General features: G+C 43.5%; 1 protein-coding gene across 1 annotated transcript in view; it reads right to left on the reverse strand.

Moving 5' to 3' along the window:
* ahctf1 (AT hook containing transcription factor 1) overlaps window positions 1–24,175 on the reverse strand; it is a 127,592-nt gene that overhangs the window by 2,976 nt on the left and 100,441 nt on the right. Inside the window, exons 31-39 of the mRNA XM_084308751.1 lie at window positions 22,248–22,839; window positions 21,686–21,889; window positions 20,637–20,742; window positions 19,911–20,020; window positions 14,559–14,794; window positions 6,861–10,769; window positions 5,462–5,711; window positions 1,634–1,807; window positions 978–1,174 (exon numbers count right to left, since the gene is read on the reverse strand). Coding sequence (XP_084164877.1) covers window positions 978–1,174; window positions 1,634–1,807; window positions 5,462–5,711; window positions 6,861–10,769; window positions 14,559–14,794; window positions 19,911–20,020; window positions 20,637–20,742; window positions 21,686–21,889; window positions 22,248–22,839 — 5,778 coding nt within the window. The remainder of the gene's footprint in view (window positions 1–977; window positions 1,175–1,633; window positions 1,808–5,461; window positions 5,712–6,860; window positions 10,770–14,558; window positions 14,795–19,910; window positions 20,021–20,636; window positions 20,743–21,685; window positions 21,890–22,247; window positions 22,840–24,175) is intronic.

Here is a 24,175-nt window from a genome sequence, read left to right on the forward strand (position 1 = left end):
GTTTATTTGAAAACTATTCATATAGGCCGAAAAATGACAACGTTTTTGTGTATTCTAGAATATTCCAATAAATGTCTTTTATCATGGAATCTTTATATTTTCCTTGAAAATGAGGGCTTTTCAAAATGCTATAAAACGAAAATGAACCGATAAAAAAACAATCCGCTTCGACAATGTTGACTGCAAACGAGTCATTGATAAAGCGACGGGCAGATTAGACACATAATTTAAAACATAGATTAGGCATTTTTAACGCTAACATTGAAGTGGATGGTGGCATTCAACGGGTAAATCAAGGTTAAGCAAGGGCTCTGAAAGTGTTAACAGACAGGTAAGCAAGAATATAAGAAAAATAATAAGAGAGGATTGTTGAATGAGGCCCATTGAGTTGTGCTTTTCTGGGTGTTCAAATTTGTTTCAAGTGTGAACTTAATTGTGATGAACAAGCTTTCTACAAACATGCTTTTGTTGTTTGTTGTTTCTGTGGCTCGATTCAGTTGTGATGTCACCTACCAGTTTTTAAACTAGTGGTTAAACACTGAGATAATGAAGTCCTATTTGTGATGATCCACTGCAACAGTACAGGAAAGAGAGGCTAAGACCTCCATCTTAAACCTTCCTGTGCTCAAACTGTATGCTGCCTGCAGAAGCTCTCGAGCTAGACACAATTTCCAGCAATAACTTCTTGTTTTCTCATATTTACTGGCAAGTTACCCTTCAACCAAGCAGTGTGGGGCAAATATAAAGCAGCTCACAGTGGTTGTAGAAAAGACCCGGGCATTATACACCACACCATTTCATGTTAAACATAGAACATCTAATGAAAGGATCTAAATTGGTTTTTATTTTTAAATGAAACACTTAGGCTATATAAAGAACATAAATATACAAATGAAGAACATTTTGACAATGAGACATGGCATGGCACACACACAATGGCATCAGCCCCTGTCTCAACAGAGTATAGGAACACTGACCGGTGCAGAGGGTACGGCAGCAGTGGATGTCTGGCTGCGAGTGCTGCGAGGGGGCAGAGACACCACCTTGCTCTGGATAGGAGGGGGCAGAGACACCCCCTTGCTCTGGACAGGAGGGGGCAGAGACACCCCCTTGCTCTGGACAGGAGGGGGCAGAGACACCCCCTTGCTCTGGACAGGAGACTCCGCTCTGCTACCTGACAGACGGACACAGACGGAGGATTATGGGAAGGCTCTGGTGAAGGAATGACCAGTGGCATCACCTGAATCTTGAGATCGCAAGAAATCTATTGATACCAAACACATACTACTGTAGCTTACTGGGAAGGGGGGCTATATATTGCTCCAAATTCAAACGTTCATTACCACGACACTTTCGATCTCAAGAGTGCAAATGTAAGATGCCCTTGCTTTTTCAGGTGTCATTTGCGGCAGAAACGCCAGTCTTATATTCAAGACAATACGGTGAGTGAAGCACATCACAAATAATTCCAATATTATTCCAGATTCTGCTCAGAATTACTTGGGACACCAATATTTTTGTATTAAGGGTACTGCGCTTACAAAATAATCTGAATGTAATATAGATAAAGAAATGAATGAGTGAACAAACAAACAAACAAATGAACAATCAAGTAAATAGCTGAATGAATGACCTCTGGTTCTCCTGCGTGGAGTTGTGTAGATGTAGGAGGGTTTATCTGGACTGTCGGGCTCCGGCATCAGCAGCAGGCTGTCTTGAGGAGAAAGGGGGGCGGGGTAAGCCTGCTTGGACAGCGACTTCGAACTTCTCTTATTGGCTCTTACCGTCTCTCTGGCAACAACTCCTCCTGTTACGGAGAAAAATAAAAGGAATATAGGTTTGGTCTTTGGCAGAGAATTAAATGTGTGTACTCAAGTGTTAAGACACACATACACTGAGACGACATAATGTGCTTACTAAAGACAACAATATATTAAAGGGACTGATTTATGATGGAATCATTAGATCAGTGGTTCTCAAACTTTTTACACCAAGTACCACCTGAGAACGTAGCTGGCTCTCCAAGTACCACCATATGACCGGCGTTAAAATACAGTCTATTCAGCTATGCACAGTTCACGCAGGAGGCAAATGTATTCCTAATACCATTATTTATTGTTAACTTTTGTCAGACACAGCCACAATGTACAAAGGGATAGCACTAGAACTAGCAAACGCTTCCACACAACTCATACAATGCAAGGGGCATTGAGAACATAATAACTAACATTCTCACATAGCAAGTGAGAAAATTAAGAACAACTGTATTTCAGCAAATGTACTTAATTCTCTCTCTCTCTCTCTCTCTCTCTCTCTCACACAGCAAGCAATTGTCCGTCATTCTCTCTCACACTCACACACACAATTATTTGGTTACAAAAACTTAATTTCCTGCATTCTGGTGCAGGAATTTTTGAATTTTTACCCTTTAAATGCCAGTTTGTGTGATGGCATCACAAATTATTGTTAAAAAAAACACAAAAAGTAAAATATTTACAATATATCAAATGCAAAGTAAATTTTTCTGGGGGGGATTATTACAGGCTAGGCATGTGTCAATGATTAGCAGCAACACATATTTTGATGGATTTTTTGTAATGGTAGATTTAACACCAACTCTTTTCAGAAAAGTGGGAGTATTTCATTTTTTATCTGACATTACAAGAAATCTAAAAATAAATGGTTATGATCAGGGCTGAAGTTGAATTAAAGATTTATGACTGTTTAGACTGCATTACTCTGTCACAGTGATCTCCTGGTTGTTCCCCACTTAGATTATCTAACTATCGCCCTGCCGCAACCAGAAACACTGGCCTGGCCTGCTTCTAAGTTCAGTGGCCTGACTGCAAAAAAAAAAAAAAAAAACTTTTTTTTTTAGCTTTTTTGGAAATGTTTTCAAGTACCACCAGCAGTACCACCAAGTACCACTAGTGGTACGCGTACCACAGTTTGAGAACCACTGCATTAGATTATTGGAATAATAACACTGTAGAGTTTGTTTGATTTTTTTATATGGCAGAACTATGTCAGGAATGAGTGAAGGCTTCAACTAGCATGCTTGTTAAAGTTATCCAAGCTGGTGGAGAATATAGGAGCTTCTTTGCAGCTTCTCCAAGCTGCAATCAACAATTGTGTTAAAATAGATGTTAAAAAAAAAGTCAGGTTTTAATTAATAAAATAATCTCATGAAAGAATGAATGAATGAATGAATGAATGAGATATTGCCAGTCTGAAACGGCTGGAAGACCATGTTTGATATTGCAGGTTGTAGAATACGTATCCAGTGATGTCATTGATCTAACACGGTTACTCCTTCTTGACATCAATACTCCTTCATTTATCTTTTGCTGCACAGTATTCACAACCTAGCACAGCTGAATTGTTTATGTTTTTATTTTATTTGAATGTTTTTCATATTCTGCCATGAGCAGTGGCTGACATTACAGGTGAAGTCTTTTAGGAAAATAATTGTAGATGAATATCTCACGAGGGGGTCCTATTTCTATACAGGCGGTGATGAGCTTGATGACCATTTCAATGTCCTCCACTAAGCGGTTACTTTCATCTAAGCGCTGAAAAGCAGTCGGGAGCGGCTCAGTGTTTTGGTCACATAACTGTCTCTAGGTTATCAGAATGGTCTTTATTGCAAAGTATACTTTTCACATACAAGGAATTTGCTTTGGACGTTACTGGTGCGACATTAGCGGACAGACATTAACAGACAGATAATACAATAAAGTGGTGGAGTAAAATAAAATGAAATATAAGCAAAGTTAAGCACAATAGAATAATATATTTATGAAATAAAATATAGGCCAGGGCTGTACGACTGTATAAGAGGTTGAATAAAATTATGTGGGATATAAACTAAATTAAATATAGCTCAATAGATAGATATAGTACAATTATAAGTACAAATAAAATAGGAGTAGGCCAGGGCTGTGCAACTGGGCAGATGTGGTCAATTATACAATTATATAGACTAGTTAGAATGAAGTAACAATACAGTGGGCAAGTATATAGTCCAGTAGGGTGTGGTAACACATTGACCACCAGCACCAGGGGGCGCTGATACCCCATTCATCGCCAGGTCTTTATTCAATGGATATAGTTTTAGACTGTGACATTTGCGAGTGCTTAAAATATATCTTATATTATATCTATGGGTCTAATAACTCCGTCGGGTCTCAGTGAGTTGCTTCTAGTTAACATGCCCGGGACAGATTGTTTTTGCATCGGTACATTTCCGTTTTATACCGTTTTGAATAGAGTATGGTTTGGGTGCTTTTCAGTAATTCCAGGAAAAAGGCGAGAAAAAGGCGTTTTACTGTAATCCAGTCATCACGTTGTAATTTTTCAGCTGATTATCTAATCATCCTGAAATCAACGCTAGATCATCATTAGTATGTCTCCTCGTCCATACATGAAATGACCGTCGTAGCGGGCGCTCCCCCCCCACCCCCAGCGCAGCCAACGGTAAACAGCCATACACGGTCCACACATATAGCTGTGATCGCGGTAGAAATAAATGTCAGATCAACGATCAAATTTATATATAATCTCCTTACCTTGTATCTGATGTAATGCAAAAGAGATAATCCAAATATCTGATCGGAATTCCAAATAATGCTTGTGAGACTACGCAAAGTCACCACAGAATCTGGGCAGAAGGTGATTATAGACCCTTTCAATATTTGGCACTGTTCCAGGAACAGAATGAACCCATGCAATGTTCAACGACCTGCAGTGTCTACCCAGGGGATGAGTGTGTGGTTTGGTTTTCGGAAGCTTAGTTTCGTCTACAAGATGATGTTGACAGAAAAAAGGTAGTTATGCATGCCCAATTATAATTTTGACAAAATAGCGGTAGTCTACATGACTGCACATCTTTGCTTTAATGTTTAATGAACCATTCGATGACCCACCCCACCATTTTGGGTGCAATGTTGAGCCCTGTGTAGGTGTAACGGAGGTGCCGCAGTATATCCACAGTCACGATGGTACAAGTAGTTCAGTGGCTGTGGATGGTAAGCGGTACTGCAAGTAAACTCACTCACCAGAGGCATCCAGACCCGGAAGCAAGGAGTGAATTCACTTCTTACTTAGTGGTCTGTGATGCCGCCCGCGACGCGGGCGTCCGGGGTTCAACTCCCACTCAGGGCGATCCCTTAACAGGGGTCGAATCGACTAAAAAACACAACGCAGACAAGATCACACCGGCTACATAGATAACAGCACAATGGAATAATCTCAATCTCCTTTCAGTTTGACTTCAAATGTGTATACATGTGTGTGAGACTGGGGCCACCTGCCTACTGGCCAGCGATCAAACCCCACCAGGGACTTCTCTCATGTGTACCCCTGCTCTGTCTCCCTCTCAGCCTTCCTACTGTCTCAGGAAACACAAAATAAAGTAAAAAAAAAATAGCAGTTTATTTCCGGCAGCCCTCTGCACACGCACCTTCATTCTTCTCCTCCTCGTCCCGGAGCCTCTTAATGAGGGCATCGGCCACGGGCATCCCAGAATCCACCTCCAGTGGAGTGTCCAATAGTGGAAGGTCTTCCTCCGGGTAGTTCCAGAGCTTGCTCCTGGTTATTCGGCGGGAGGCGGCGAGAGGAGGGGCATCTTTTTGTTCCTTTGTCTTCTCTGCAGTTCCCTCTCCTCTCGTCTTCCTCCTGCTTCGAGGGGGAGTTATAGTGACTGCGGTCACCTGGGAGTAGGATAATAAAAGAATATATATATATCAACTGTTACTTAACTGCTCAAGCTGATCTAACGTCACGGTAGCCAAATGCGTCCACATTTTTATATGATGCGATCACATTTTCACAACAATAGCGAATATAACTTACCCTGCACCGTTTTCATTGAGGTTTCTTACAAATTAACGACGCTTTATGTTGTCCTTTATATGCGGATTATCATTAAAATCTTAAATTGTACCATATGTCCCCCTTTAGACAACATATGTAACGCTACCAGCGCACTTTTGTTATGCTAATTTGCTAGCCATTCTCGGCCACAGTGTATTTAGGTCGCCTAACGCTGCTGTGTTCAGATCACATTCCCTCGCCTTTAATCCGGTGCCGACCTGCGAACTAGGTGGCAAAGGGTCTTGGGATTTGTAGGCTTGAGTTTTGACAGGTCATTTTCACCTTTTAAACCAATGCTGCCATCTACTGACAACAGAAAGGTAGTTGTCCAAACGTCCATTTTCAGAAAACATCCGTCGCCCAGAACAGATTCTAACAATTCCAACTTCTTACTGGTACATACGTTCATATCCAATAGTCTTTAGATGACTAAATATAGATGAATACTCATGAAATTTGATATATATACTCTAAAATAAGTATGATTTCACATCATCTACCTTCCAAAGGCGAACTCCGGCTGGGCTGTGAGTAATTACCCAGAATGTCACGCAAAAAGGGGCATGGCCAAATATGGGTAAGTTGATTCGAAGTGGACGATAATGGCTTACGTCCGTTAATTAAATGGACAATTTTAAATAGCTTGGAGTAGAGCTCTGGGAGTATATGCTATTTATTTTGAATACAAATCCAATCCATTGTGCCCTCAATGTTGTCAATCTTTCCCTGTGGTATCAAAAAAGTATCTATATTTTTCAAGGTATTGTATTAAAGTTTGAAATTCCAGTATCGGGACAACGCTACTCATGCTGAATTGTTGACATTTGAATTATTGATATGTTCAGTATCTTGTGGTTTGAATTATGCCACCTCTGTAACTTTAGCAATAACAAGACATTATGTTCCACTTTGAACATCACTTTTTCTGAATCGTTTGTGAACATCCATCTAAAGAATTCTAGAAAGAAAAAGTTTTGCATCCTTACCTCGGTGAAGTTGAGGGTCATGGGGGTGGCCTTGCTACGAGTCCGCCTCATGTCCGCAATGACTTCCTCCTCCATGATTTCTGTGGCGACTGGCACCTCCTCTTTAGTATTCCTGGCCTTCCTTGGAGTGGCCTTCCGGCGTTTGGGGGTACTGGGTTGAACCGGAGCCTTACTGTCATCGCTACCCATGGCCTCCTCCTCATTTTCCGCTTGCTCCTCTACCTCTTCTTCCAAAGGTGCCTCTTTAGTATTCCTGGCCTTCCTTGGAGTGGCCTTCCGGCGTTTGGGGGTACTGGGTTGAACCGGAGCCTTACTGTCATCGCTACCCATGGCCTCCTCCTCATTTTCCGCTTGCTCCTCTACCTCTTCTTCCAAAGGTGCCTCTTTAGTATTCCTGGCCTTCCTTGGAGTGGCCTTCCGGCGTTTGGGGGGACTGGATTGAACCGGAGCCTTACTGTCATCGCTACCCATGGCCTCCTCCTCATTTTCCGCTTGCTCCTCTACCTCTTCTTCCAAAGGTGCCTCTTTAGTATTCCTGGCCTTCCTTGGAGTGGCCTTCCAGCGTTTGGGGGGACTGGATTGAACCGGAGCCTTACTGTCATCGCTACCCATGGCCTCCTCCTCATTTTCCGCTTGCTCCTCTACCTCTTCTTCCAAAGGTGCCTCTTTAGTATTCCTGGCCTTCCTTGGAGTGGCCTTCCAGCGTTTGGGGGGACTGGATTGAACCGGAGCCTTACTGTCATCGCTACCCATGGCCTCCTCCTCATTTTCCGCTTGCTCCTCTACCTCTTCTTCCAAAGGTGCCTCTTTAGTATTCCTGGCCTTCCTTGGAGTGGCCTTCCGGCGTTTGGGGGGACTGGATTGAACCGGAGCCTTACTGTCATCGCTACCCATGGCCTCCTCCTCATTTTCCGCTTGCTCCTCTACCTCTTCTTCCAAAGGTGCTGCGCGTGATTTGCGGGTACTCCGCTTAGGCGTGCTTGCAGCGACTCTACCACTCCTGGTGACTCGACTAGGCGAGACAGGGACCCGAGAGTCCCTCTCTGGCTCCTCTGGCCTCCCCTCCTCCTCCCCCGTCTCCGTCTCAAAGATAGGCGAGATGAAGCTGACCGTCTTCCTGGTGCTCCTCTGTGTTGGAGTTGCGGGGGCTTTCTTCACCCTCTGCAAGGTGGTGGTGGTCTCGACTGCAGGCTGTGGCTCTGGCTGTCTGTCTGAGCTCCTCTTCTGCCCTACCCGTCTGTTTTCTCCATATTTCTTCTCTCCTTCTCCGCCTCTTTTCTTCTCCTCCTCCTCCATCGGCTCTTCAACGGCTCCCTGCTCCTCCTCTTCTGTGGGTTTTTGATCTTCTATTATGGCAGCTGCTGCCTCTGTTCTCTGTTCAGGTTCACTGCTCTCCATCTCAGCAGGTGTGTCCTCTTCAGTAGTGGGAACTACTTCATCAGACCTGATGGCAACTGGGACAACTTCACCCATGTCATCTGAACCTGTTACAGTCTGGTCCTCATCTGGTGATGGCATATCATCCTCCTCCACTGCAGTGTCTTTCATTGCCGCACCATCTTGGCTTGGTTGCCCATTCTCTTCTGGGGCTAATGACAGCTCTTCAGTGTGGTCTTCTGCTATGACTTCTGGCTCAGTTATTTTAGGTTCCTCTGGTTCTTCTACTTGGCTGGCATGGTCTTCAGCTAGGACTTCTGGCTCAACTATTTCCAGTTCTTCTGCTTGGCTGGTGTGGTCTTCAGCTAGGACTTCTGGCTCAACCATTTCCAGTTCTTCTGCTTGGCTAGCATGGTCTTCAGCTAGAACTTCTGGCTCAATCATTTCCAGTTCTTCTGGTTCTTCTGCTTGGCTAGCATGGTCTTCAGCTAGGACTTCTGGCTCAACCATTTCCAGTTCTTCTGCTTGGCTAGCATGGTCTTCAGCTAGGACTTCTGGCTCAACCATTTCCAGTTCTTCTGCTTGGCTGGCATGGTCTTCAGCTAGGACTTCTGGCTCAACCATTTCCAGTTCTTCTGCTTGGCTAGCATGGTCTTCAGCTAGGACTTCTGGCTCAACCATTTCCAGTTCTTCTGCTTGGCTAGCATGGTCTTCAGCTAGGACTTCTGGCTCAACCATTTCCAGTTCTTCTGCTTGGCTAGCATGGTCTTCAGCTAGGACTTCTGGCTCAACAATTTCCAGTACTTCTGGTTCTTCTGCTTGGCTGGCATGGTCTTCTGCTATGACTTCAGGCTCAACCATTTTAATTTCCTCTGGTTCATCTGCTTGGCTGGCATAGTCTTCAACTATGACTACAGACTCTGCCATTTTAGGTTCTTCAGATTCTTCTGCTTGGCTGGCATCGGCTATGAGTTCTGGCTCAACCATTTCCAGTTCTTCTGGTTCTTCTAATTGGCCGGCATGGTCTTCAGCTAGGACTTCTGGCTCAACCATTTCCAGTTCTTCTGCTTGGCTGGCATGGTCTTCTGCTATGACGTCAGGCTCAACCATTTTAATTTCCTCTGGTTCATCTGCTTGGCTGGCATGGTCTTCAACTATGACTACAGACTCTGCCATTTTAGGTTGCTCAGATTCTTCTGCTTTGCTGGCATCAGCTATGAGTTCTGGCTCAACCATTTCCATTTGTTCCGATTCTTCTGCTTGGCTGGCATGGTCTTCTTCAGCTAAGACTTCTGGCTCAACCATTTTAATTTCCTTAGGTTCTTCTGCTTGGCTGGCACGGTTTTCTTCAGCTAAGACTTCTGGCTCAACCATTTTAATTTCCTTAGGTTCTTCTGCTTGGCTGGCAGGGTCTTCAGCTAAGAGTTCTGGCTCAGCCATTTTAAGTTCCTCAGTTTCTTCTGCTTGGCTGGCAGGGTCTTCAGCTAAGAGTTCTGGCTCAGCCATTTTAAGTTCCTCAGTTTCTTCTGCTTGGCTGGCAGGGTCTTCAGCTAAGAGTTCTGGCTCAGCCATTTTAAGTTCCTCAGTTTCTTCTGCTTGGCTGGCAGGGTCTTCAGCTAAGAGTTCTGGCTCAACCATTTTAAGTTCCTCAGTTTCTTCAGCTTGGCTGGCAGGGTCTTCAGCTAAGAGTTCTGGCTCAACCATTTTAAGTTCCTCAGTTTCTTCTGCTTGGCTGGCAGGGTCTTCAGCTAAGAGTTCTGGCTCAGCCATTTTAAGTTCCTCAGTTTCTTCTGCTTGGCTGGCAGGGTCTTCAGCTAAGAGTTCTGGCTCAGCCATTTTAAGTTCCTCAGCTTCTTCTGCTTGGCTGGCAGGGTCTTCAGCTAAGAGTTCTGGCTCAGCCATTTTAAGTTCCTCAGCTTCTTCCGCTGGGTCAGAATCCATATCTTCAGCTGACGGGGCACTTTGACTCTCCTTATGTTCGGGGACACCACACTCATCAGACAAGCCTGGCTGATCATCGGCCATAGCCCCTACTGGTTCTTGTTCCACCTTAGAGGACTCATCTATGTCTATCCGGTCCAAGGTGTCCATCTCTGTGACCTGGTCCTCCGCAAATACAGCCTCAGACAGGGGAGGGCCCTGGTCATCTGTGCCCAGGAGGATGACCTCTGGTTGGGCGTCAGGTTCATCATTGCTAGCCTCATCCTTGGCTGGAGGCTGGGGGGAAGAGTGACCGGAGAGGTCCACATCATTCTCCATAGGTAGTGTGTCCGCATCAGAATCCACATCTTCGTCCATCTCTAGCATCAGAGAGAAATCACCCTGATCTGCAGGGCTCTGATCCTCTGGCTCGCCGCCGTCCACCAGGTCATGCCCTTCTCCCTCCACCAGCTCCAGGGGCACCAGGAGAGTGGTGGAGGGTTTGAGTTCTGTGTAGCAGGCATCGTCCTCCAGTGTCTGGTCTCCCTCCAGCCCTTCATCTTCCCCCAGTGTCACCATCACCACCTCTTCCTCCATCTCCCCTTCCAACATCTGTTGAGAGGAACAACAAAGTGAGAAGATTGTTTTCATTCTAGTTCAAAGACCCCATAAAAAGAGCCCTTTATTTAATTATTATTACGTTAAGTGAAGCACTAATTATGATATACCCTCAGGAAGATGATACAGACTTAGCGACTTAGCCTTACCAAACACTCAAAACAATCCCAATCAGCCAAATTCAATCACTTGTTTGTGCAGAGCATTTGGCTAGCAAATGAGATACCATTCCACTCACATAACTACTACCCATACTTACTTTTTATTACATGTCATAAACTGAGCGCCAATGTCTCTTTCACTAAGTCTTGAGATAAGGTTCTGAGACATTGTTCAGACCTCAGCGAGCTGCCGCAATTACCGCATTACCGCGGTATCGCTGTTACATCACGGCCACCGCAGAGTAGGCTGAATACCGCATCACCGCTGTTTTTTATAATAATAATAATGAAGTACCCTCCTCTCGTTGGGCTTGCGGCTCTGCAGATATACCCTACTCCTCCATCGAGGTTCCAAGCGACCCTATTGGCTACCAGAAAAGTCACGTGAAACATTGCAGACCACTGATTGGTCAGAAGAGAGACGCGTCAAACGTTGGGAGCGTCCTGCAGTTTTTTACATCCTGAATGTCAGCCATTGATCAGAGCTCATCACAATACGGCTAATAACGTTAGCTTTAACTCCCCGCCGGAGTGGACTACCATCGCTCCTCGGGAGTACTAAACGAGACAATGATTTTACTGTCTGCAACGAATGTTATAATAAAAGCCCTTCGTTCTATACACTTGTCTGATTGAAAACTTTATTAACAGACCGCAGAATGGGACAACTCAGCACGCTCTGAGCAAAGAAAGGAACTGAGATGGTCCGGTAAATACGCTGATGTTATTGAACGTATAACTATATAATGGTAATGCCACAAAACGAATGCCTTTATTATAAAGTAGTAACTTTATAGTAATAATAATAAGAAAGGGTCGGGGGGGTAACCACCCCTGCCCGCGACACCGAGTGAACGGCGCACGACCAGAGGGTAAACTTCGAATCCGTGTTTCACTTTCAATAACTAATGCGTGCTTGCCGAATCCCAAACAATATTCATGCTGCAAAGTCATCCTCTAAAGATCGACATTTAGACTAGAGGCAGGCTATATGCTATAAAAAGTAGACTACTACTAAAAAAAAAAATGCATTCAAACTTTTTTTTTTTTTTTTTGTGCGTGCGGTAATAACCGCGCGGTAGGAAATATTTTGCAAATCCGTGCGGTAAGGAAAACATCAATACCGCGGCAGCTCTACATTTTACATGTATTGCTTATTGTTTTACACCTTTGACTGGCTAGTAATAACTACTAATCATACACAGTCTCTCTCAGTTGAAAACCATTCATTGAGCGGTGGTGAACTTTCCACATCCTCCAAACTTAAACATTTCTCTCCCCTTCATTTAGCAGAGCAGACACATTGCAGTACATTGCAACAGAAGGCTGCCAGGTACGCCACCAAAAGTACATTCGTGGAGGGAAGTAGATCCCCTCCACTCAAACATGTTTTTATCGTTAACTCCTTTTGGAGGCGTGACTTTGACTAGATTTTTTTGTATACAGATTTTCATTTGTGCAGAGCGCCATTTTCACACTCCTCCCCTGGAGAAAGAGAGAGGGCTTCTCTGTACATCCCTGAAATCTTTGTTGCATGTGTGATGTCACTAATAGGTCTAACCTATCATAATCCAATATGTGGTAAATTGACACCCTTATCTTTAGCATACAGAAAGCTGAGTAGGTATTAACGTGTCTTCAAAGACTAAGATGCTGACTTGGAATTTCTGGTAAATATCAACGAGTACTTGTTGCCAATTTGCATGATCATATAACCTTAGTGATGCACCGATGTGAAAATTGTGGCCGATAACGATATTAATATTGCTGTTCTGGCCGATACCGATATTTACCGAAGTCGATATCTCTCTATAGAACACTTTTATGATAATCAAATAAAGAGCTATTTTCCAAAACGCACTCTTTTTACTTTTGTAACTTATTTTCAGAAAAGAGTGATATTTTGAAACTATTTAAGGCCAAAACATGTATAATAAAAAAAAAAATATATATATAGATATATTAGGGCTGACCCCTATTAATCGATTAGTCGACTAATCGGTCGAAAGGGGCCGTAGTCGACTGGCCAACCTCTTAGTTTATTTTATTTTATCATTCTTTCCAAAAGAAAAGAGGCCTAGAAGCGTGGCTAACGCTAATGGCACGCATACCAGAGGCTAACTGCCTACGAAAACAGGCACAGAGGCACTGAAAGAGGATTTCACCCATCTAATGAACACACTAGACTAGACAAATATCAAGATGTATCCATCAGTGGACCAATTGCATGCTTTTGCAGAGGACAGTAGACTCCTTCAGACATTAAGCACCCCCCACAGCCCAAATGGAATGATAAAAATTAAAATTAAAAAAAAGTTTAAAAATATTATATATATATATATTTTTTAAGTCGACCAATAGTCGACTAACGGCAAATTTTGGCCAATCCTAGTCGACCATCCAAATCCTTAGTCGGGGACAGCCCTAATATATATATATATCAGCCCTATCTTGATATCGGACCGATACCGATGTGTACAAAAATGGCCATGGTGGCCGATATATCGTGCATCACTATATAACCTTCCATCCTCAAGGAGCGTAAAGGTGTAGATTTACGGCTAAGCTATTTCCAGTAGTTTACGTTTAGTTAGTAAATATTAGAAAACATTTTAACTCATTGACCGCTGGGGATTAGATGGGGCCCCGTTCTAGCACTCCCACGCTTTAAAAGATAGGAGTGTGTCACCTTGTTTGTAGAGCTATAACTATATTCTATTATTATAGTTATGGATACAATACTATGGCCCATTTGACATCACCTATCTATCGTTCAATATGTGAAAAAGAATACATTTTTCCATCCATACGCTCCCGTGTTATACCGTGGTGAATATAAGTATAGTTATAACGTGGTCTGGGGTAATTCCCGAAAGGCTGAGTAATAGGCTTATACGTCAATTCTACTATAAACGTTGCCGTTTCTTGTCTGTACACGCTATTATTCCCAAATCTAAAACTATATCATAGGTATTATGTTTCATCATGAATGCGTTTTTTGATGCTTTGATCGTCACCAACGTTGTGGAGTAACGTTACACACATGTTGCGATCGGGGTGAAGACTTGGTTGGATCAACGTAGGATTGATATCATATAGCCCTTACCTTCACTAGGATGTGCCCCAAATAGAATATTCCAATTATCTGATCGCGAGTCCCAATATTGGTGTCGATCGTGTCGCCAAAATAATCCACCACACATCATGCATCGGGAGCATTTGACGCGTCTCATTCCGATCGTTATAACCGCTCCATTCGCCCGACAAAGAAAATTGAGCCCGGTGACATTTGACCGTTGCACAGGCCAAGATACAAGGTTTCAAAGGGTGCTCGATACTGCCGTCTAGCTGGATGCGGCCGGTATTATTCCCTATGGTAACACAGAGGTCCACGGATGAATAATGACAAATATCGGAAAAAAGGAAAAACTATCAAATAGCGTATATATACGTGGTTGGCGTTCACCGGTTGTCGGCCAAACACGTATATAAACGCCGTTGGCGGGGATTGAGTTAAGGGTATAAAATGCATACTGGAGTGGAAACACACAAGTGAGTATTAACCCAACAGCTTTTCTGGATGGGATGATTAGTTCAGCTGCAACAACATGCGATTGGTCACCTTCAGTTCGGGGTGGGTCTGGTCCAGGAAGTGAGGGGAAGGGGGATCAGGCTGGAGCCTCCCGTTACCCTGCACCTCCTCAATAATCTCCACCTCACTGCCCGAGTCCTCCTCTTCTTCCTCCTCTTCCTCCTCTTCTTCCTCCTCCTCATCTTCTTCTTCTTCCTCCTCTTCTTCCTCCTCTTCCTCAGATGGAGCACTAGAGGGCTCCTCACTGTCATGGACGCTCACCACAGCTGAAGGGAGAGGTCGAAATCAGATAATAATATGCATGATTGTGTCCATGTGTCAATTTGAGAGATAGTGTGTTGCCGTGTGTGAGAAATGAGTGAGGGACTGGCGTGCGGAAATGTGTATGTGTACGTGTTACTACTAAGTGTCATTACTGTTACTACTATGTTATTACTGTTACTACTATGTGTTATTACTGTTACTATTATGTTATTACTGTTACGTGTTACTACTAGGTGTTATTACTGTTACTACCATTTGTTATTACTGCTACGTGTTACTACTAGATGTTATTACTGTTGTAAATGGCTGCATTTATATAGCGCTTTTACTCACATTCACACACCGATGGCAGAGGCAACCATGCAAGGTGCCAACCTGCACATCGGGAGCAATTAGGGGTTAAGGCTTTGTCCAGATGAAAAATATTTTGATCTTTTTCGTTTTCATTTCGTTTTCATTTAAAAAAAAGATAATAAGTGCGTGCCACAAATTTACAAAATAAATGTCTTTCCTGTTTTAGACGTCACTCTTTTATTTTGAAAAACCCAGACCGGAAGTGTTATCGTTGTCTGTTATTGTCCGGTTCTGTGATTTTTAGCTAACGTAACGTTAGTTTCCAAAGGAGTGGAGAGAGAGAGACCACGGCTCAAACTACCCGTGTTGTATTAAAGTAATTGATTGATGTTTAACTTGTCCCCATGTCCAGTAGGGGTGTAACGGTACACAAAATCCACGGTTCGGTACGTACCTCGGTTTTGAAGTCACGGTTCGGTATTATTTTCGGTACAGTAAAACACAATTGCTTTTCATTTATCCATTTATTTATTTAACTGTATTAAACAATATAAAACAAATTGGCCATAATTTACTGAGCAAACTAATGCTTACTGCTGTAACCTACTAATACCACTTAATGTAAATCTGAAGATTATTATATAGCAGATGCCTTGGACAACTGTAGCGTGTGCTTGTTTATACAGAGCCCCTTTCATGAGCAAGCCCTGCTTGAATACAGGGGCAGGGCTTGCTACGCAAGCCCTGCTTGAATACAGGGGCAGGGCTTGCTACAGTCACGAAAGGGGCTAGTTTATACAGAGCTGGTATGACTTGCTGGCTGAAATACGGACGAGAGGGAACTAGGTAGCGGGGCTCTATTACTTTTAACATGTGCTTAAACCCTGTGTTCTCGACAACGGAGTATGGTCTAGGGGTGGGAATCACCAGTTTCATCACTATACGATACGATATCGATTCTTTGGACAACGATACGATATTTTCCGATATCACAAAGTCTGCCACGATACGATACGATTCGATTCAGGTGGCTGCGATCGATATGAGACGATATTATATGCCCATTTAACACAATCAGTAACATTTAAATCAACAACAAAAAAAGGCAATGGAAATATCGTGGCATTTTTATTGTTGATCTCTTCCAGATATTTAAATGAAAAACAATCTATTGTTTTTAATACAAATAGACCTCCTGTTCACTGTTTTTGGTTCGTTTTTCGTTTTTTTCCGATATTAATATACTATCACAGCGCTGTATTTTGGCTGGAAAAGGCATATTGGGAGTCAGAAGGTGCAGTACCGGCCAGATCCTGTTAGTGGGGCTATCTCGAGAATGCAGTAACCCCCCCTCCTTCCCAGTCCCTAGTGGACCTCTGCTGCTCTCTCTATCAGCTTAGCTTAGTTAGCTCACGCTAACTAGGGGTGGGAATCACCAGTTTCATCATGATACGATACGATATCGATTCTTTGGACAACGATACGATATTTGCCGATATTACAAAGTCTCTCACGATACAATACGATTAGATTAGATTCAGGTGCCTGCAATCGATATGAGATGATATCATATGCCCATTTAACACAATCAGTAACATTTAGATCAACTAAAAAAAGGTAACGAAAATATCATTTGACATTTGTATTTTTGAGCTCTTCCAGACAATTAAAGGAAAATCAATCTATTGTTTTTAATACAAATAGACCTCCTGTTCACTGTAAAGTGCCACGTTTTGATATATTGAGCTTTAAACTTTAAGCTCCATTTTTTGGAACTCAAAACTCACAACCTAAAACCCCTCCCTACCTCCCTCTCCCAAACCGTTCCTACAACAATTTGTTGATGTTGCATGATCATGTATAGGCCTACATTTATTATGTATTATATTGTTTATGTTTAAATAACATTTAAACATCAAACTCCTCTGACCTCATCTGGTCTTTCCAAAGACGCGCGCACACACACACACACAGAAAGGGAGAATGCTATGCTGTAACGTCTACACACACGGAGCTACTGCTGTTGTTCTTGGGCGGATATGAGACTCGCCACAGGATTTTCAAAATAAGAGTATCGATATGAATCGATCTTATTACATTGCATCGATCCGATTCGATCGTTGATAATTACATCGATGTATTGATCTGGATCGATGTATCGTCCCAGCCCTAACGCTAACGCAACGTTAATTTCGGTATTTAACGCGACGTGGGCATAAAGGAATGGCGAGGATGGAAAGCATGTTAGATGCATTTGACCCCTTGTGGGGGAAAAAACAACAGGCACTTATTTCGGGCAAAATAGGCGGACTCTGAAGCAATGTTGTCTAACGTCTACACACGCTGAGCTGCGCTGAGCTACTGTTGTTGTTGCAGCCAGCCGGGCGGATATGCTCACAAGGGGATTTTCAAAATAAGAGTATCGCAATATGAATCGATCTTTTTACGTTGCATCGATCCTATTTGATAATAGATCGATATATCGATCTGGATCGATGTATTGTCCCACCCCTAGTATGGTCGCAGATCTGCTGCTATAAAAACACATGGCGTTTGTTATTGCTTTGGCCCGGTCTGAATTAATAGCGAGATGCTGCTTGAATGCCACGGGGAGCTAGGTTTGCTTCTTCGGTGTACCAGTGATATTCACATTAGGGTGATGCCTTTTCAAATGAGTGATAAAGTTCGCAATAAAGTTGAACAATGCCGGCAACGTAGCCCCTTTCGTGACTGTGATGCAAGGCTTGCATCACAAGTGTGCATCACAGTCACGAAAGGGGCTAGCCGGCACGTAGCTTTAGTGCGATCCACCTGTCTTTGTCCATTACTGTGGTTAACTGGGAATCCGAAATGATCCCAAACGGGAAACTTGAATGTTGTGGGAGCATCTTCTAGCTCTGGCTGGTCAGTTAGTATTGACTCGCCATACTAAGGCTAATATGCTATGCTGAATTACAGCTCTCGTTCAGTGTAGCTGCGCGCTGCGTGGGATGAACAAACAACATCCGGTTAGTTGTGCACGTTATATTAGGGCCGGGGGTATTTAAGTTCAGCAAAAAAAAGTTCCATACCGTTGCAATCGTTCGGTGCACAGCGCGTACTGTACCGAAGGACCACATTGAGGCGGTACAGTACGTATCCGCGTACCGTTACACCCCTAGTGTCCAGTCATTTCGACTAGCAAACGTCTGTATTTAACGTTACCTCAGGATACCACTGTCTATTGTATTTAGTTGGTTAGCTATTTAGCTAATGTTGATAGCATTTTGAATAGCATCAACGCTAGCTGGCTGGCTACAGCTCAACACCAACTATGGGAATACTATTTACTAAATTATGGAGGCTTTTTAATTGTCAAGGTAAGAGAGGATTTGTCATGATCAACTGAAGGCGTATGCTATGGAACAATATGTGCTTGGCTACTACTTGGGGGGGAGCTAACAATATACTCGTTATCACCATACATAACGCTTATATTGAAACACGTTGACATTAGGGCCATTCTTTCAACCTAAAAGTGCACTTTCTTCAACCTCGAACCTAAATTCCTTAGCAACCCGTGTTACCAAGTAAACAAATCACAGAAGGATAGCCAGTTAGTTAGCCAGCCAGGTACTACCGTTAGCTCCCAACGATAGCCACGTTAGTTAGCCAGTGCCAGCCAGCTACTACCGTTAGCTCCCAACGATAGCCACGTTAGTTAGCCAGCGGCAGCCAGGTACTACCGTTAGCTCCCAACGATAGGCACGTTAGTTAGCCAGCACTAACCAGCTACTAGCGTTAGCTCCCAACGATAGCCACGTTTGTTAGCCAGCGCCAGCCAGCTACTACCGTTAGCTCCCAACGATAGCCACGTTAGGTAGCCAGCGCCAGCCAGGTACTACAGTTAGCTCCCAACGATAGCCACGTTAGTTAGCCAGCGCCAGCCAGGTACTACCGTTAGCTCCCAACGATAGCCACGTTAGTTAGCCAGCGCCAGCCAGCTACTACCGTTAGCTCCCAGAACAATAGCCACATAACCCTCTGCTGGCGCGTGCTGTGCACTACAATCAACTCCGTGTCAGTGTAATAGCAGTCTGTGACGTCACGGTATTGAGAATCATACCGGCGGTATTACGAAATATCCTGGTATACCGTAATACCGTCATACTGCCCAAGCCTAAGATGTACTCAGCCGTTTTTCAGTCTAGTATTGGTGTTGCAGCACGCTGCCACTCAACCTATGCACTCTGTACGATGCCATTGTTGTTGTGATGTGGGAGTTTGCACACGCGGGGTAAGGGAGAGGTGGGCTATCGCATCAACGGTTCAGGAAGACTCGTATCGCTTGTAAAGACGGCGACGCAAGGGGAGCGTCTTCAGAATTGCGCACTCTGGGAGCCGGTTTCAGAAAATAGTGTCTTCAGGCTGCCAGAACGCAGAAAGATGCATACAATCAAATACTTTGACTGATACGACCGAAATCGGTTTCGTCTGGACATGGCCTAAGTGTCTTGCTCAAGGACACTTTGACACACTGCCCGGGAGAAAATAGCGTCTTCAGGCTGCCAGAACGCAGAAAGGTGCATACAATCAAATACTTTGACTGATACGACCAAAATCGGTTTCGTCTGGACATGGCCTAAGTGTCTTGCTCAAGGACACTTTGACACACTGCCCGGGAGGAGAGGTAATCGAACCGGGAACCTCCGGCTTACCAGACGACTGCTCTACCTCCTGAGCCACTGTCGCCGCACTATGTCGGTATGATACCGGTCGATAGGAAAATAGGGCCTGGGTAATTTTTAATAAAAACAGGAATTCTCCTTTTAATTTGTCACTTACAGTGGGAGTCTGAACCGGAGGTTTCAGAGGAGCTGACAGAGGACACAGACTTCTGACTGGTCAGTGTCAGGGGGGCTTCAGCAGCAAGCTGCACCTCATCAGCTGACTCGCTGGGAGAGAGAGGGGACGGGAGAGGAGAGGGGGACGGGAGAGAGGGGAGAGGAGGAGAGGGGGACGGGAGAGGAGGACGGGAGAGAGGGGGACAGGAGAGGAGAGGGGGACGGGAGAGAGGGGGACGGGAGAGAGGGGGACGGGAGAGGAGAGGGGGACGGGAGAGAGAGGGACGGGAGAGAGGAGAGGGGGACGGGAGAGAGGAGAGAAGAGGGCAAGGTGAAAGACATGGATAATGGAGGAGAGGGGATGGTAAAGGGAGCAGGAGATGAGAAGAAGGGAGGAGAAGAGACAGGATATTATCCTGTTATTAGCTCATGGGTCATAGCTTAGTTTATTTCAATAATCAATCATAAATTAATAGTAACAGGTATGCATACATTATATATATATATATAATAGCTTGAAGATACAAGGTTCAATCTTTTTTTCTTCTTCCCCACAACACTGAATGTAGTGTGTTACTTGCCTATTTGAACGAATAGCCCAGACAGAAATAATCTCTACTGGAAATAAATTGCAAAAGGTAACATGGTGGTTTGGGCAAATGTGCCACTAAATTGTGAGGAAAGCCCTGGCTAGCTGTGATTGGCCCTGTAGTGGAAGCCAAACTACCTGATATAGGAGTTCCAGGTGGGTGAGTGGTCGTGGATTCCGGAGCGGGTGAGCGGTGGAGAAAGGTCGTCCCCAAACAGATGGCGATCCACAAACTCTGTCAGATCTGGAGGGGAACAAACCAAAACATCAGCTCCACCAAAAACCCAGTATAAATACTCTTGTGTACCTTTCCATGCAAACACTTTTCCACAGCCGAATTTAACACAAGAGTTAAGGCTGACTTGCAATCACAGGATTGCGTCGTGTAGGTAGAAATTACAAAACTGACCTCGTATAAACATTTTTCAAACATGTTTGACGATTCCATGCAATATTAATTAATGGGATAGTTCAGGTTTTTGGACCCCTGGCCCCATTTCTTACTTGATCTGCAAAATTCCTCTCTCAGCACAACTCATGCTGTTCCTCATACTAGCTCCGGATAGATAGCCACAGATCAATGCAAAGTCTATGGGGTCAAGCTCCTGTCTGTACAAGATGACTGAGGCTCAGCCAGATTTACTTTGTGTGTAGTGTGGAGTAAATTTCAGTGAGCCTCAGTCAGCTTGTACAGACAGGAGTTTGACTCCATTGACTTTGCATTGGTCTGTGGCCAACTACCTGGAGCTAATATGAGGAACATCATGGATTGTGCTAAGGACTCTACAGGTCAATATCATTGTTACTAAATAGGGCTAGGGGTCCAAAAATCTGAACTATCCCTTTAAGATTGGTACTATCGCTGGCAAAATGATGAATAACTTGCGTAGACAAAAAGCTCAAGTCCTTGCACTGTTTTTGAAGTACAGAGAGTTGGGCAAGTCCATTTAAAAATGTCTGTTGAAGCAATAGATGGACCTTAAAAGGTTGTGTCATAGATGCATTGGTAATTATTACTAAAGCTCAGTAACACTGGTGCCACCCTTTGACACCAAGAGGCTTTGAGATAAGCCCTTCTGGGCCTACAAAATTCCTAAACCATAGTAGTACCAGATTAATGGGCTATACCATTATGCTATTACTTCATTTAAGTACTACATTTTGATTATATAATTTTAGGGTGAAACCTGTTTGCTCCGCAAGTTCTGCAGGTTCCTCTGTGGCTTGCGTGGGTTCTGTGACTGCTGTCAGTTCTAGCCGTTCGGTGGGTTCTAGGGATTCCGTCACTTCCGATTGGTCTTCATTATGCTCCTCAGCCGTCTCTGGTTGGTCCAGAACCTCCACCACATCAGGCTCAGGGGTTATGACCTCAGCCACTTTCTGGTCGTCATCTAGGACCAAGAAACAAGGAGAAGTCAAAGATAATAGTAGGATCCTATTATTATCCTTGCCAACCAAGTAGAAGAATAATATTACAAAATGATGCTAGTGTTCAATAAATCACGGGTCAAAAGTAGCAAAAGGTATTTTTAAACCACTGACTGAAAAATAATCACACAATGCCATTACTTCTAAGTCAGCATGCAAGCTGTCACTTATGTATGTTGAGATTGAGATTCTGATGTCAGACTTTTTGACTCCCATATCTTCCTTCTGTGGTTCTAGCACCACGTGGAGACACTTTCCACAGGAAATGCAAAGAACTATGGAATACATAGCCACAGGTGACATGACCTTCCATTTGATTACCTTGATTACTGCTAGGTTGCTCTGCTACTTCTGGGTCAGAGGTTAGATCGTCTTCCTGTTGCCTGCTTGCCTCCCCGACCTTCTCTTCCTCCTCCAGTTCAGCCTCTGGTTCCACACTAACCTCCATTTCCTCTTCTTGTTCTTCAGCCATTGTACTTTCCATCACTTCCTGTCCCTCACTCTGTTCTGCCTCTAGTGTCAGAATAGTCTTTTCCTCCAGTGGAGGTGACTCAAGCTCCTCATCCATCTGCAGATCTTCTGGGAGAAGCGCATCATGGAACTCCAGGGTGGTATCTGCTGACTGGATGGACAGTTGGCTCGTCTCCAAGCCCAGGCTCAGTCTCCCCGGCAACAATAACCCTGACGACCTGGTGTTGGTGGCAACCTCTTGGACAGAGGACAATTTGGTCTTCAAGGTCTCTGACTGTGGTGAAGGAACGCCTCCTTGCGGAGGCATGAACTTCACGTGAGTTTCTTCCTTTAACTCCTCCTCCTCCTCGTCCTCGGGAGGCTGTGCATTCCAGGTCTCTCGAGGAGCCCTGGGTATTGGAGAGCCTCTGGCCAGCAAGCTGATCTCACCGTCTGCAGAGATCTACAGAGAGGACAAAAATAAAAACAAAGGCCACGTAAGACAATGGAGGCAAATATCTCATTCTATAGAGAAGACGAGAGTTGTAGACGATACAAGTTGGGTGAAGGTGGCAATATAAAGACATGTTCATAATGTCCCTGAGAATACATTGAAAAATAGCAGTGTTGTTTCTTTTGTTTGTGGTTATAATCACTCAGTAAATTAAAAGTAATATACATATTTAAATAACAAAGGATTTGTATAGCGATCAATGGATATAAATATGACTTTATAATGTAATAACTACAAAGCCTTTATAATTCCTTTGGTCTTGCTTTCCCTGTAGATCTGAAAGGCTTTTATGCATACAAAATTGCAAGCAATGTACTAGTTTACTTAACCTGTTACACCCGACGGGACCGGATCCGGTCCGAAAAATAATGGCATCTGGTCATAAATCCATATTTTTCAGAGTGTTGCAAAAAAAAGCGATTTTAAAATCAAACGTATTCAAGTATTAACATCACTAACATGTCACAAAAGCATGTAGAATGTATATTATCATCAATACGTTAGTTTAGCAATAGGTTAAAAGTGCCATTAGATAATTTTAAGTTTTCGATTTGCTGAAGTCTATTGCAAGACGGCGACCATTTTGGACATTTTGAACCATGGGAATTGTAGTCTTTTTGCAGCCATTTTGTGGAGGGCATGCATAGCTGTCGACCAGCGTTGGATTTTTTTTTTTTTTTTTTTTTTTTTTACACTTCCTGGCAGATTCTATGGGGGTTCAAAGTTCAGCGTTCTGAATGAATTATATCAATAACTGTTATTATTCGTGATAATAAGCCACAAAAGGTAGCGTTTGACAAATATTGAAACGCAGTTAGTTTATCCTCCCTATTGTTAGCATGTAGCAACAATTAGATCTGAAATTAGTTTCAAAATGGTTGCACTGTGGTGAAAATAAAAAAGTACAGTAAATTACAGTAGATATCATTATCTGTTCTTATTAGGGATGCTCGATATTGGCTTTTTTACCGATACCGATATTGTCCAACTCTTAATTTCCGATACAGATATCAATCGATATCACATTGTAATGCCGATATCGGCCGATAATATCGGTAGGCCGAAAATATCGGACATCATTTCTATAGAAATGTATACAAAAAAAAATAAAAAAATTGAAAACCGATACCGATATTTTCCGATATCACATTTTAATGCCGATATCGGCCGATAATATCGGACATCCCTAGTTCTTATGCACGCCTGGTGATACTAAATCCAAATTGAACTCGGGTATTTGAAAGATAATATATGTATATATATATAAATGTGCGAATTGGCTATA

The sequence above is a fragment of the Notolepis coatsorum genome (assembly GCF_963971535.1).
Source record: "Notolepis coatsorum genome assembly, chromosome: 2".
NCBI lineage: Eukaryota > Metazoa > Chordata > Actinopteri > Aulopiformes > Paralepididae > Notolepis > Notolepis coatsorum.